General features: G+C 39.0%; 1 protein-coding gene across 2 annotated transcripts in view; it reads right to left on the bottom strand.

Annotated features, from left to right (window-relative positions):
* Nucleotides 1-1,378: 1,378 nt before the first annotated feature.
* Nucleotides 1,379-15,815, bottom strand: part of LOC143880322 (DEAD-box ATP-dependent RNA helicase 20-like) — a 63,124-nt gene continuing 48,687 nt past the window's right edge. Inside the window, exons 9-15 of one of the 2 annotated variants that reach the window (XM_077383205.1) lie at nucleotides 14,108-14,203; nucleotides 12,598-12,729; nucleotides 12,388-12,462; nucleotides 11,816-11,905; nucleotides 11,627-11,701; nucleotides 2,265-2,527; nucleotides 1,379-1,697 (exon numbers count right to left, since the gene is read on the bottom strand). In XM_077383205.1, the coding sequence (XP_077239320.1) occupies nucleotides 2,351-2,527; nucleotides 11,627-11,701; nucleotides 11,816-11,905; nucleotides 12,388-12,462; nucleotides 12,598-12,729; nucleotides 14,108-14,203 (645 nt within the window). In that variant the 3' untranslated portion in view covers nucleotides 1,379-1,697; nucleotides 2,265-2,350. Of the gene's footprint in view, nucleotides 1,713-2,264; nucleotides 2,528-11,626; nucleotides 11,702-11,815; nucleotides 11,906-12,387; nucleotides 12,463-12,597; nucleotides 12,730-14,107; nucleotides 14,204-15,815 lie in introns of both variants that reach the window. The other variant, XM_077383204.1, reaches the window with a different exon arrangement.

Raw genomic sequence — 15,815 nt, forward strand, 5'->3', positions numbered from 1 at the left:
CTTTTCCAGAAATATAGTAAGAGACTAAATTTGCTTTCAACTTCTAGAAAATCCTTCTCTCCTTCCTCGGTGGCTGAGAATCAGTAAATTATTCAATAGGAAGAGTCTAAGAGGAATGCTGGTACAAGAGTCTTTGTTTTTTCTCAATACGAGATTTCCTTCTTTGTTCATAAGTTATAAAATATTTGCAACTTTATCAGGTGTGCTGAGATTGATTCTCATGCGAATCACATCTAAGGCCCTAAAATCACGTTATTAACGTAATCCTAGCGTATAGCAGGGGCGAATCTATATACGGTTTTTAACCATCCATATTCAGATTCAAATAAATTAATTTTATTGAATTTGAAAAGCGAGCATCAGATCAAGGGTTGCTTGATGTCTGACTGACTTTTTCACGCTGGGGGCCATTTAGATAAAAGGATTTTATAATCCATGATTCTAAAATCCTGGATTTTACAAGCTAAAACATGGATTTTATAAGCTAAAACCTGGATTCTATAAGGTTTTGTTCAACCCGCGGTTGGACCCATTGTGCTCAAAAGGCATTTGTAACGTTCCCTCTTAAAATAGGGATTTGTTACGGAAGGCATTTCACGGATGGTCTGTTGCATCTGACAGTAGCCGACAGCAGCCACACAGGCTCACTTTTCAGCAGCTTTTGTCTTCATTCACGAGGTGGTTGTTGTCCGCGAAATGCCTTGTGCGATGGATGCTAGCATATCCCCTTAAAATAATATTTACTTAAAATAAACTTATTTGAAAATAAAGAGCAATTCTAGTGGCATCCAAAAGAGAAAGATAAGTCCCTAATTCGATTGCAAGAAAAGATTTATTGCAGAAAATTGTTTTTGTTTCAACGATTCAGAAGGAAATAATATATGGTTATGGCTTATTTAGGGGGATATCATTATAAATTGAAAATTCCCTTGAATAAAACTGGATAAAATACAAAAAAAAAAAAAAAAAGAATTTTGATTTGAAGCCCCAGATGGCTGGCACATCGAAATTAAACATCAGTCGTCGAGCGCGGTACGATAAAAAGGATGAAAATGTCCATCTTGTTTTACTTTTAGTTTTTATTTTTTATATATCTTTGCCATCCTGCTTTTACAATTTCTATAATTTCAGTAGGCTGAATTAAAGGTTCCTGTCAATAAAACCTTAACTGTTATGGTTCAAGTCCTTTTTTTCATACGTTCATACAATGGAAAAGCATAAATTTGAGAAAAGTCTTTCTTTTACAAACTTTTCAAGAAAATTCCAGCAATCCAAACAGAGCCTAAAGAGATCTTTTATTAAATTGATTAGACCAAGTTGGTTTTTTAGAATAAATTAAAGCAAGGTAGTTTATTAGTAGTTTTACTTATTCAAATGGTTAACCAAAAGTTTTCGGAATTAATTAATACACATGGAATAATCCGATTTACCGGGTCAAGCCACGGTTCTATACCATTTTTTGTTTTATACTGTTTATTCTAATCCTGCATCACCTAACTCCATTCTCAGATCATTTCTTTCTACTGATTCGAAAGTTAGAAAGCATCACGCAATGGCAGTGCTACATTAGTGGAGTAACTCTAAGAAAGTACAAACAGCTGTATATAAATGCACTTACAAGACAAATTCTTCTTATCTTCGACGTGCCTTCCGCTTCAAGCCAAAAGCAGATATTACACCTCCAAACATACATCATCCTGGCCATCAACAATCTGCAGTATAAGCAACATAGCACAGTTCAAATGAGCAGAGATTTGGAATAATTTATAAGAGGTATGTCACAAATATCCCCGATATTTTCAAAATTAAGCGATTTTATCACGTCATTTTGATAAAATGTCAAAATCCCGAAATATTCCCTAGAATTTAAAAAATATGGCAATATTTTCATTTACCGCAATAATGTCACGATATTTTTACGATATTTTTTATATTATCTTTCTTAATCTATATATGTTTATATATTTTTAAATAATTTTATTTTTATCATTTTTCCCCAATATAAACCTGAAAAACATAAAACAATTAATATACCCCGAGATTTTCCATTCCGAGAAATTCCCGAGGAGGATATTTGTGACTTAGTATCAAAGTAGGATGAAATAAGCGTGCATGTGTGTGTGTGTGTATTCTAGAACTGCAAAACCAAAAGGATCCAACCAACGAAAGAAAACTGACAAGTATTCTGAGGTTTCTGGACCGATTGGTGAACAAATCGAAAACCAAAGGTTATAGAAAGAAAAGATGCTCGATGAAGAACTTACCCATTGTAATGGGTTTTGGAGCTGCGAAGATAAAATTTTCAGGGAACTTTGAAATGGAAGTGCAAAGTAGAGGGGAGTTTAGTTGGTCAGTCGTTCCAGGCATCATCAGCAGCACCCTCTTTCTTGATATTTGCAGGAGTGAGCATGTACCTGTACTTGTCCTCAACGTTTATCGATGTGGGACCTGTTACAGAGAGCTTAGATAGGGCAATCCTTGCTTCTTTCTGTGCAGCAGCCTCTTCTCTCTCTTTCCTCCTTGCAACCTGTTGGAAATCAACACCAGAAAAGTTTATGAAACCATAGATAAGTGCTTTTAAGGAACAATAAAATACTTGAACAAATTATGGTTAAAGGAGATCCACTTCTCCTTACATTGTTTATGAGAATGACAAGAGTTTCAATAAGTTCTAGGGTTGATTCAGTATTTTGCTAAAATATTGAGATGAAAAATGTCCATATCATTCCACGTTTTATCAATAAAAGCAAGCAAGATGATTCTATGCAAGAAAATAAGGAAAAACTCTCTAAATTCATTTATGAAGAAGAGAAGAAATGAAAAAAAAAGGAACCTCTAGAACTGTTCATCCAGTTCTTACAAAAAAACTGAGGAAACGTTTTCAATTCTGCAAACAATAAATCAACACCATTTTCTTCTCTACGAAAAAAAATGAGTCTAAAATAAAAATAAAAATGGATTACCTGACTCAACAGGATGCGATAGACGATAATGATAAGGGTCCGTCATGGATGGGATATGGTCGATCCGTATGATTATTATTTTTCTTTTCTTTTCTTTCTTTCTTTCTTTCTTTCTTTTTGCTGCTATTGGTTAGGTTCTTGTTTGTTATGTGCATTTTATTATGATGTATGTGGAGTGTGTTAGAATGTAGTTTCTTATTTAGTTATGGTTTATGGGTTTGGGGGTTGTGGGTGTGTTGTTGTTGCTTCTATGTCTTTTAAGTGGGAAAATGGATGGCTCATGTGTAACTACCTTTGTGTTTGTATTTCAATTAAAAGGGGAAGAAGAAAATTTTACAGCAAAGGAAACTTTGTCTTTAGGAGTGTTATGGTTATTCTCGAATTGAACCGTTAGGAGGTCCAGTCGCCTCAAATCAAACTCTTTCTCCCTCTTTTCTATCTTTTTGTTTTGTTTATTTGTGTTACGACAGATTAGGCACGTAACATTGTTTTTTTTTTAAATGGTAACAAATTTCATTAAAGAAAAGGGGACAGCTGAGGAAGTCCGCCTAGAAGGTACAAAGAAAAAAGCAAAAAAATCAATATAAAACAGCCCACAAAGCCGGAAAGGCCTGTCACACGTGGGCAAGAAATCAAACAACTCTAAATCCTGCTTATGAACTCCATCCCTAGCCAGCTTGTCAGCAATCTCATTTGCAGATCTCCGCACATGAGGAAAAACGATGGAAGAGCCTGCTGATTTATCCTATATCTTGTCAAAGAAATGAGCAAATCTCCAAGGAGCGACCAAGGAGCCTTTGAGCCACCTAATGACATTGAGAGAGTCTATTTCTACAATAGTTTGGTTCATTCTTTCCTTGTCCAAAAGCATAAGGCCCCGATGCACCGCCCTCACCTCAGCTTTACTAGCATCAGCTGATCCAATAGGACAAGAGAAGGCCCATAAAACCTCTCCTGATGAATCCCTCAATACACCCCCAATACCAGCGGGCCACGGATTGCCAAAGCTAGAACCATCAAAATTTAACTAAAGACGTCTAGCGGGAGGACGTTGCCAATGTTGTACAACCAAAGGGCGGATGTTCTTGCTATTACAAATCACTCTCCATCCCTCCCACAACTCATAAGCCGAGACAAAACGGAATAGAGGGAGTGACTTTGCCCAAGCAATAGTTAGCACTAATACTTTAACAAATAGACAATAGGGAGATTTGGCTACTCCTTCAAAAACTTTGTCGTTTCTTTCTTTCCATAATACCCATATGGTGGCCAACAAAGATAACGACCACAAAACCCTTCCCTTTTTCCTCCATGGAACCAACGACCAACCCTCGAATAAATCTTGAAGGCTAGAAGGGAAGACCCAAACAATACCAAACCTGGACAATATACCGCCCCATACCTCCCTGGCGACTATACAATGAATGAAGATATGATCCACAGATTCTCCTGCCTCGATGCACAGGGCACAATGATTAACAATTAACATTTTTCTCTTCCTGAGAGAGTCCACAGTCTGAATCCGGACACGAAGTGCTGCCCAACCGAAAGCGCATACCCTTGGAGGTGCTTGGATCTTCCATACTCTTGCTTCAATTGGAAGCGCAGGACAAGGAACCAGTTTATTATAAAAAGACTTAACCGTAAAAACCCCGGTAGAATCCCAAATCCACACTCTTTTATCAGCCCCAGAAGAGCTAATGTAAGTATCCTCAAGCACTTGAAAGAGTTTGTCAATTGACGGTAGTTCTCTGTCAAAGAAATTTCTCCTAAAAACTGGCGACCAAATCACCCTATCTCCTGCTCTCTCAAAGCAATATTTAACAAGAACAAACTTATCTGCTGCTACTAAGTATAAGTCAGGAAACAATTTTTTCAAAGGAATAGAAGAACACCAACACATATCCCAAAAAAGTAATTCAATCACCAGAGTACACTCTATATCTGATACCTCGTTCAAAATTGCAACTCATACGCATAATGTCACGCCATACAGAAAGCAATTCGAAGCTTTCCAATCACCTGCCTCTGATCCATACTTGCCCACAATTACATTAGCCCAACCAAACCTCCACAACCATTTCCCCAAGAGAGAATGGTTCACTTGCTTTATCTTCCTGATACCTAGACCACCTCCTTTAATATGTTCGCATAAATCTTCCCAACTCACTAAAGCAAGTCCTCTCTTATCCTCTGAAACCCTCCCCCCCCATAAGAATCTCCTTTGAATCTGTTCAATACGCTTTACCAAACTCCTAGGGCATTTAAACAAGGAAAGTTGATAGATAGGGATATTCACCAACACTGCCTTAATAAGAGTTATCCAGCCTCCCCTGGAGACCATGTTCCTTTTCCAAGTATCTAGCCGTTTTTCTATTCTTTCCACTATAGGATCCCATGCCACTTTATTTGGTCTCCCAACTCCCAAAGGAAGACCAAGGTAAGTCGTTGGGAATTTCTCCAAAGGGCAACCCATGAGATTGGCTAGACCGAGTGCGTCTGCCTCTTCTACATTCAAGGCATACATCCTTGATTTTGAAAAGTTTGATCTTTGGCCTGTAATAAGTTCGTAACATCTTAGAATCGCCTTGAGATTCATAATCTTCAAGATTTAGGGGGAGCTGAATAATAAAGTGTCATCAGCAAATTGTAAATGTGAAGCCTCTACTCCGTTCTGATCACATCTGACGCCACTTACTAGTCCCTTAGATCTTCCTTTCTCCAAAAGGAGGCTCAAAGTCTCGGCCACAATGACAAAGAGGAATGGAGACAACGGGTCACCCTGACGAGCCCCGTTGAAGACTTAAAGAAGCCTTTAGGGGAATCGTTAATCAGATTGGAGAACCAAGCAGAAGACACATAACATCTGATCCACCCATGCCATCTAGACCCAAAGCCCATCTTCCCAAGAAGATGATCCAAGCAATGCCACTCAACTCTATCATATGCTTTTTCCATGTCTAACTTACAAATTACACCTTCGATTCTGGTTTTCGCCATCAAATCCACCACTTCATTTGCCACCAAAGAGCAATCCAAAATCTGTCTCTGACTAACAAAAGCACATTGATTATCAGTGATAATGAAAGGAAGCACCACATTTAAGCGCGCGGCTAAAACCTTTGCCGGAACTTTCTAGAGGCAACCCACCAAACTAATAGGCCTGAAGTCTGACAGCTTCACTGCCCCCTTTACTTTTGGGATTAGGGCAACAAAAGTCGCTCCAGTACCTCTATCCAACTCCATCCCTTCATGGAATTCCTGGAAAAATTTCATGATATCCTTCTTGACATAGCCCCAGCAGCACTGAAAGAAAGCAAGACAGAAACCATCTGGCTCAGGAGCTTTATCACGACCCAAAGAAAAAACTCTTTTTTCTAGCTCTTCTTCCGAAAAAGGTTTCTCAAGAGCCATTATATGATGATCATCTAACACTTTAAAATCCACCTGTTCAAGCAGAGGATGCACTATCCCCTCCAAATCATAAAGCGACTTGTAGAATCTCAAAACTTCTGTGGAGATATCTTCTTTATTGAACGTGATATTACCATTGATCTCCAAAGCCTCGATTCTATTACTCCTAGCACTAGCAACACTATGGAAATATGCAGTGTTCTTGTCACCTTCCTTCAACCATTTGGCCATTGATTTTTGTCTCTATGAAATTTCCTCCTGCAACGAAAGCGTTTGTGCTCTTCTTTACATCTCCCCATCTCATTCCGGTCCTCCTCTGAAGCTAAACCACCCTCTTCGGCCAAAGTAATTTCCTTAATTTTATTTTGCAGCCACAATTTTCTTTCTAAAGATGCCACTAATCTATTAGAATTCCACTCTTTTAGTCTCTTTTTAACAAATCGAAGTTTCTCCCCTATAACTAAATCCACCGCCCTCTCTACACTGTGAGAATCCCACCATTCCCCCATCAACTCTTCTAGTTTTGGAATTTCGAGCCAAGCCAAATCAAACCTGAAAGGATAGGGACCCCACAATTCTAGACGCGGATCAAGCAAAAGGGGACAATGATCGGAAACTGAATGAACTAGCGCTTTCTGACATGAATCTGGAAAAAGGGAAAGCCACCAAGGCAGAAGAGGAACCGGCCAATGCGACTCATGCTGAGAAATCTGGCCAAAGTAAACTGAGCCCCCATCATAGGGATGTCTATCAACTAATTATCTGCTATAAAGTCTGAAAAAGCTACCATATTCTGAGTCGACCTCCTACACCCAAACCTCTCTTCAACGGCTCTAATTACATTAAAGTCACCCCCAAGTCACCAGGGATATAACCACTTCCCCCTAATCTGCAAAAGTTCCTACCAAAATTGTTGTTTCTCTTCTCTGATTGACGGTCCATACACACCAGAAAAAGTCACCATTACCGGTTCCCCCACCTTCCGGACTACGATCAAAACCGAAAATTTTCCTACCCATGAATCTTGAATCTTCCATTTTGATTGATCCCAGCTAATTAATATACCCCCTGCTGCCCTTACAGCATCCAGTGTAATAAAATCCCAGCTTGCTTTCCCACCCAAGCTTTTGATAGTAGCCCTGTTCACCGACCCCAATTTTGTTTCTTGAATACACATTATCTCAGGTTTATTGCCTCTTACTAGCTCTTTTACTTGTGCCTTCTTGTCCAAAGTCCCCAGCCCATTAACATTCCAAGACAGTATCTTCATGGATAACTAGTCGAAAAAAGCTCTCATCCCCTGGGGTAACCCTGCTTTCTACCCCTCAGACTTCGACCATCTTGAGATCCATGCAGTGACCCTTCGTAGTTAACATCCGATTTTAGCTTAGCAAGCTCCCGTGACATCTTTTTTTACACCCTCCAGAGTCGAGGGATCTGAGAAACTTCGCTGGTCTAACTCTCTTCTCTCTGCAACTCTGAACATATTCCTCAGATCTTCTTCCGGCCCTGTGTAAATCAGACCCAACACCCTACTAGTGGATATGATGTGATTCACAAACACCTCTAGAATCTCCATTTTTGGATCCACCCATGAGATAGGCTCTAGGATTTCCTCTTCACAGATAACCAGCGCTAATCTTTTCCCATCAAATCAACCCTTGAATCTAAAATTCTTCCTGATTCATTATCCGCCCTGCAGCACTCATCGTATTTCCTCTGACTAGGACCACTAAGTGAAAGATCTGGGATATCTACCGGGGGGATATTGTTTTCAAAAGAGATAAACCTGTATACAGGTCCTGCACCCTGCAATCCACAAAAGATAGGAAAACCAATAGAAGTATTTAATAAAGCAATATTGGTACCTGTGGTGAAGCCGGATGATCTCCGCCCCTGTTCAGTTCCCTCCTCCAGAAAATTACAAGATTCCGATCTCAAAGGTCGGTGAACAGCCTCCATATTCTGAAAGTAATCATTCATTTCCAGGATCTCAGAACCTTGCGCTTCTTGTGCCACCTCCGAAAAGGAGTCAGGCAGGCTTGAAATGAAAGGATGATTTGCCTTGTCCCACTGGTGCATGCTCTCCCTGTACATTGACCTTTCGCAGAAGAAAAGCACATGCGAGAGCGACTCCTCCTCCTGACTCTCATCATTCGAAATATCCCTTTCCACGCCAAACTCGGCTTGATCATTAGCACTCGATGACTCCTCCTGACTCTCATCATTCGAAATATCCCTTTCCACGCCAAACTTGGCTTGATCATTAGCATCTCGGCTCACAGGAGAAACCGCTGAATTTCTCACAAGATGAGAAGAAGGAATTAACGCTCTATTTACCGGGTCGGATCCAGAAGGTCTAATTGCACCTTGGGCCCACTCGTCCCCCATGGGCCTCCAACTAAATCTCTGGCAAGACCACTATCCAACCTAATTCTACGACCCAGCACCTGAGACACCCAGGTCGTATCCCTAATGGCGTGTTTGGTTGCCAAAAAAAAGGAAGTTTTGTAGCATTTGGATGGGATTTGAAACGCCTTACAACGTTTGGTTGCTTATTTTCGTCCAAAAGCCTTTTCCACCACTGGGATTGTCGGAAGCCTGTCGGCTGACGTGGAATGCAAACGGGAGCCGAATTGCAAACCACGAAATCAGAGTTTTTTTTTTGGAATCTACGTTGGAATGGCATTTTGAAAGGACTCTTCGCCAGTTCCAACGTAACTCCCACATCTTCTTGCAACCAAACGTCACATTTATTATCCACCGACGATCTCCCCTTTGACTGTCATTTCACCCACATCCCATTTGACTTCTTATTCCACTACTCCCCCAAGCACCCAATGATGAACCAAACACGCCATAAAGTTAAAATAATGATGATCCATCCGTTGATTATCTTCCTCGCAGATCAATGAAGGATATGCCTCAACAGTTGGCACTGATACCCCAGCTGTTGCCCACCTCGCCTCAGATGAATAAGCTATTGACACGCGTCCATAAGAATTAAGGCTAATATTTTCAAATGCTTCTGATTCCTGAATCCCCGCTCGCGAGACGCTAACTGTCGCAGAGATCGCCACGTGTGTAGGCGAAACTGGAGAAGCAGGTGCGCACGATAGCAATTCAAAATTCATTCTATCGTGGGCTGACCCGCTACCTTGCGCTGTTGTCTCCTTCCTCCCGCCCAAATCCGAAACACCACGGATGCTGGACCATTCGTATCGGAATAACCTTGCCGTATCTTCAGATTCACGAACCTCAACTGGAAACGGATGCTGGGAATACCTTGAAGCCACAATCCAGTATACTGTTTCATCAACAGATACCGGGATTTTGATTTTGTCCAGAGCCAATTCGGAAACCATTAACAGAATTTTTGCCTCCTCATATTCACTTCCTCACAAGAGAACTCGGTTGCAAGCACTCTTCTGATTCTACATCCTATTTTCTGAAAACTTTCTACCGACCATGCATGTGGAGGAAGGCCAACTATCGACCAAGGAAGCAGGATTCTTCCCTAGGAGCCTTCGATTCCCGTTTCGATTCCCGCTCTGGCAACCTTGAGTAGGATTCTTCCCTGGGAGCCTTCGATTCCCGCTTTCAATTCCCGTTTCGATTCCCGCTCTGGCCACCTTGCTATCGACCACCAGGATAATTTCAACATCTCAGAGAATTTATTTGTCCATTCCTCTAACATTTCAAAAGGGTTACCCTCTGCTACCAGCCAACTAACTTTACACTGCCCCGAGTTTACTTCTGTTGAAGGGATATTTGCAAACTCCCGATTTGCAATCTGATAAACCGACACCTCCCCCAATAATAGATTCTGACTCTGGAGCCACCTTCTTAAATCCACGGAATCCATATGAATATCGACCTTAATCCTTCCCCACAATGCTCTTTTAATGTTGAACCGAGATTCCATAGAGATGGAGTCTGCCCAAATTTCTTCCACACAAAGAGGGGGAGTTTCAGAGTCTGCATTTTGTGGGTCATTTGCTTGTTCATCGGACTGAGACTCCTTCTCCGTATGAATCTCAACTTTGGTCACCTGTGATGTAAACGCATCCGTTGCTAAGGGCTTGCCGCTCTGCACCGTTGTGTTCTTCATGGAGGTCTTTAGAGGAAAGTTGTAGTAAAAACCAGACCACACTTTTCTGCACTTCATGCATTCCAGCCTTCTTCGGAAATTCACGAAAGCACACTTTGAGCACCTCCAGTCTCCCAACCTGTTTTCAGCTCGTCTCCTAGCCACCCTTGATAATCATTCCTCACGTCTACTTCTCTGAAGAATCCAAGGTTCCTCAAAGTGCCTTCTATCTTTCTCTCCCCTCAGATTTTCCACACCACCAATAGCTCCAGATCTCCGATTCCACTGCCAGTTTCAAGCGTTCCTCCAGCGAGAGTCTTCTCCCAGCCTTGAGGACTTCATGCGCTTTTCAAATTCCTCCATTCACTTCTTTCCACAGATAATGCTAAGCATGATAGAAAAACATGGACATATTTTAAATAACTTAATATCCTCACGTAACATTGTTCTTTCCTATATAGACAAAATAAAGATCAACCTTTTGAGCATAAATTCTTCTTTACTCTTTGTATTCCTCATCACAAGAGAAATGAGAATCCTACAAATCCTAATCTGTAAATGCTTCTTTGTTCTATTTTATATTCCTCATCATAAAGGAAATGGAAATCCTATGCTAGAGACAGAAGTCCCTAGGAAAGGAGCTGATGATCGTTTACGAGAGAGACATACATGCAATTCAAAATTCAAACAATATTTGGATTATACTATGTTAGATATTTTATAAGAGCATCCCTATCAATTATCCCTACTCAGACATCGGATCCTTGCCTTACCTGTATCCTAAGCTTTTGAAACCTGGAGGATCCACATACTAGATCCTTGCTGTATCGGATACCTATATCCAGGTAACATAGGCCTAAACTCGGAACTATGAATCTAGAAGAATCTAAAAATACCAGGAATATCCAAAACTACTTCGAATTTATCACAACATTACAACAATTTCAAGTCAATCAGAGAGCCATGGGCACACTCAAACTGCATTGGAGTTGGATAAGGAATTTGTTGCTTTCATCAGTGGTTCAATTCTATGAACAAAAACTGGATTTTGTAAACAGTTCAAATATTGTCAATCTTTTGCAAAGATATAATAAGTCAAAGCTTTCTCTTTTTTCCATTAGGTGATGACAAAACCAAAAAATATAGCCAAAGGTCATACCTTGCCAGTTGCAAAAGCCACAGCATTTCCAGATTCGGTGTCTGCAATTGCCTTTCTTATATGAGTCACAAGGACCTATTGACATACAGAAACAAACCCAAACAAGAAAAGGCAGTCAATTATTATTCGCCAACCATGAATTCAAACAAAAAACGGTACAGAGAAAAGAAACACAGGGCAATAGAAGACCATGTCACGATCAGTGCAAAATGAAGTAGCTTGTCCCGTTGATCCTGCACGACCCGTCCTTCCAATTCGGTGCACATAATCCTCCATTGTCTGTCGTTGAGCCATCATAGATTGAAATGTCAGAAATAGTATATCATAAGCATGTTGAAAAAATCTTGAGAATCCACTTGCAAGGTGACTGGGTAATTTCATTGAATATACTTGATTCCAGGTACAATGTATACTACTCTCAGGTCAACACCTATACAACCTAAATAATTATGGATAATAATGGAAATCTAAGTATAAAACAATAAAGAAAAACAAGCAACTGCATGAAGAAATATGTGGATGTCACACTTTATCTCTTAACACATGTATGTGTAATTATAAATTGTGATGCACTCGACTTGATTATCCCCTCAACCATCTATTGGGTCTTTTTTTTCCTTCTCTGATTTAATAAGATGCACACTACTAGCCTAGCAGAAAAACAAAAGATGCACTCTGCTTGTTAAGAAGAAATTCAACAAAATCAAGAAAGTCCAATGGAAAAAAAAAAAGAGTGACTCAGGGCATAGATACCAAAATACCTTTGGAAGATCCAGATTAACAACATGAGCAACTCCAGTAACATCCAAACCACGAGAGGCAACATCTGTTGCAACCTACATATAGAGCTCACCAAATAAGCAACTAAGCATCTGAGTCTATTGGAGAGAGATCGCTCCTCAAGTAATCCTTTTCTTACAGTCTCTCTGGATGGGAAAAAGATGAGGAAAGGGTAGTCGGGGCATAGATACCAAAATGTTGGTAGAGCCATTTCTAAAATCGCGAAGAGCTGCTTCTCTTTCAATTTGACTACGGCCACCATGAAGAGCAACCGCACACAGACCTTGTGCCACTAAAGCTTCAGCCACTTCGTCGCACTTGGTCTGGAGGACAATAACTTCACACTTTAGGGTTTTTAACAATAAAAACCGAAAGACAAAGTAACAGATTGAATTACATGAGATTTTATATGGTGTAAGCCTGTATAGTCCAATATTTTTCTAAAAGTACCGTACGGCCCACACCATAGCATGATCAAAACCGTCCAGGTTCTGCCCAAAAAATCATTTCCATAGGATGATCTCAACCCTTAAATCTATAGAAGTTTCCACAATATGCAGTTCCTCAATAGATCGAAGGGCTAGGATAATCCTATGGAAATGATTTTTTGGGCACAACCTAATTACGTTGTGGAACATCAGATGGACAGTCTGGATCGTCCTATGGTGTTGGCCGTACAGTACTTTTTGAAAAATAATGGACTGTACGGGCTTACACCATATAAAAACTCCAATTACATAAGTAAATAATAGTTTGATGGCAGGAATGCACATGCATCTAAGCAAGATGGGTAGAATTATGATATCAAGATACAACCAGAACACTTTTGGATATTTCAAATAAATAGAATAGTTTCAATAGATAAAAAACATGACTAACAAAGAAAAGAGAATAGACAGAGCACCATTGTCGTTCCCAATCTGCTTTTGGGTTATCAGATTCACCATTTTCAAATATCATATCAACATCTGTATAAAATCAACCCAATGTAAACACCATATAAAATCCACTAAAGAGAGTGTTATTATTGTTAACCATTAAACTCTTCCATTTTTTATTTTTTTTGAAATGGTATGACACTCCTCCATGTTACAGAATGTAGCAGCTCATTTTATTGATTTTATGAGGTAATTTGAGTCATTTTTAAGAGCAAAAAAGATATTAGATAGAGCTGCAAACAAAAATATCAAATTTATGATTACGTTATACAGATCACAGACAACTCATGCTAGTATTAGGCATAATCAGATTTTCCTTTTTACTACAACTGTTAGTTCAGATATTTACATCTTTTGAAACAGAAGGTGCATCTATGTACCTGATAGTAACCCAGCTAAGATGACATGCCAGTTCAGAAAAAAATTGATTATAGAAGACATATTTTGGTATAGTTATTAGTGGGCACAAATATAAATGCAGAAACATTTATCTAGATACTTGGAAAATCAATGAAACTTTGAGAAATAGCATAATGTTTCCAGAGAAGGGAAAAACATTTATAAAGTTTTTCTCAGATAATCACTTTGATGCATATATGAAATGACAGTCGACGGGACAATTTGGTTACAAAAAAGTAAAATCCTCATTACATGAGGGTAACATTCATGAGTTTGAATCTACACATTTAAAAGGATAACGGTGAGTCTAATACAGTCCAAACAGAACATCCAAATTTACATGTGGAGCCCATAGGCCCCATACCTTCCTTTCAACAAAAACAATGGTTAAAGGAAATGCATGGCCAGATTTTTCGGCTTGAGATGCCTCCTCCACAAGCAAAGCCAGAAGGCGATCAATCTACAACACAGATAAAATATTATAAACATATATAGTAAGTGAAGTTTTCTCACAATCAATCAATTAAATGTGCCAAGCCATCTCAGATAAAATGATTAATCTACAACACAGTATAAAATATTATAACCATATATAGTAAGTGCATTTGTCAGTCAATTAAATGTGCCAAGGTGTTTGGAAATACAAAGATACAATAATAAGTAAAATGCTCGACAGAATTGTAAAAAAAAATGTATATTAACAATAAATACGGGTGAACAAATCATGAAAGTTTATGGAAATGCATACAAAAGATACAATATCAAGTAAAATGCCCGACACCATATATAGTAAGTGCATTTGTCAGTCAATTAAATGTGCCAAGGTGTTTGGAAATACAAAGATACAATATTAAGTAAAATGCTTGACAGAATTGTAAAAAAAAACTGTATATTAACACTAAATACGGGTGAACAAATCACAAAAGTTTATGGAAATGCATACAAAAGATACAATATCAAGTAAAATGCGCGACAGAATTGTAAAAAAAATTGTATATTAACACTAAATACGGGTGAGCAAATCACTAAAGTTTATGGAAATGAATACAAATGAAGGAAAATTAAAATGAAACTTCAGGAATTGCTAGAATAAGCACAAATACACACTTGGAAACCATATATAAGCAAGAAACTATTTATAATGATTGAACAAGATCAAATACCTAATGAGATGTGTTATCACATATGTTTGGAACAGTAAATTCCACGACTCCATTCTAAACTGAAAATGTATATAACAATATATAGATAAGCTTCAAATAAAAAAGAAACTCAATTCATTAATTCAACAAAGAAAGTCCGATGATAAGAAAATTTTCTAATGGCAGCAATTCTTTACATAAGAACACCTGCATGCCCATGTATAAACTCCATCACTTACATGGCATTCTCAATAGTCTTAGCTTGTACGTTCAGCTTAGAGATGCTCTTTAGCATCAAGTCAATGCAATGAGCAGTGTCAGGGTTCCAATACAATTTATCCCTCTTCTCCATCAACTTGCACTCACATAGCTAGAGTAGTTACCGGTGATAAATTGCACCACTTTATCCACTCCTATATCCTCGATCATGTCATCAATAAGGCGAAACATCAAATTTCCACCCTTGATGGAAATCGAAGCATCAATAGATTTTAAAAGACATGTCCCTACTAGACAACTAACAAAAAAATTATTTAGGTATCTATTCTTCCCATCTGTCCATCCATCTGATATGATACTACACCTATACTTGGCCAATGTTTACTTGTGATCTCACGTAGCAGGATGTTGATAGTTGACTGAGGAATCTGTGGATCATATTTTTATGCATTGCAGTGTGGCCAGAGAGGTGTGGAGTGGCATCCAGTGCAAATTTGGTATCTCAAGGGTATTCCCCCATCCTCTATTCAAGGGTTATTCGAAAATTGGTCAGCAGTCCCAAGGAAGAAAAGAGGCAAAGTACTTTGGTCTTTATCTCTTCTAGCTACAATGTGGGTTCTATGGAAAGAAAGGAATGATAGAGTTTTTGAGGGGGTCTCTAAATCGTCACACTTTCTCTTCATCAAAGTCATCACTTTAACTATTGCTTGG

Source organism: Tasmannia lanceolata, unplaced genomic scaffold (assembly GCF_043159265.1).
Source record: "Tasmannia lanceolata isolate RefF3 unplaced genomic scaffold, GAP_Taslan_0.1 ptg000006l, whole genome shotgun sequence".
Lineage (NCBI taxonomy): Eukaryota > Viridiplantae > Streptophyta > Magnoliopsida > Canellales > Winteraceae > Tasmannia > Tasmannia lanceolata.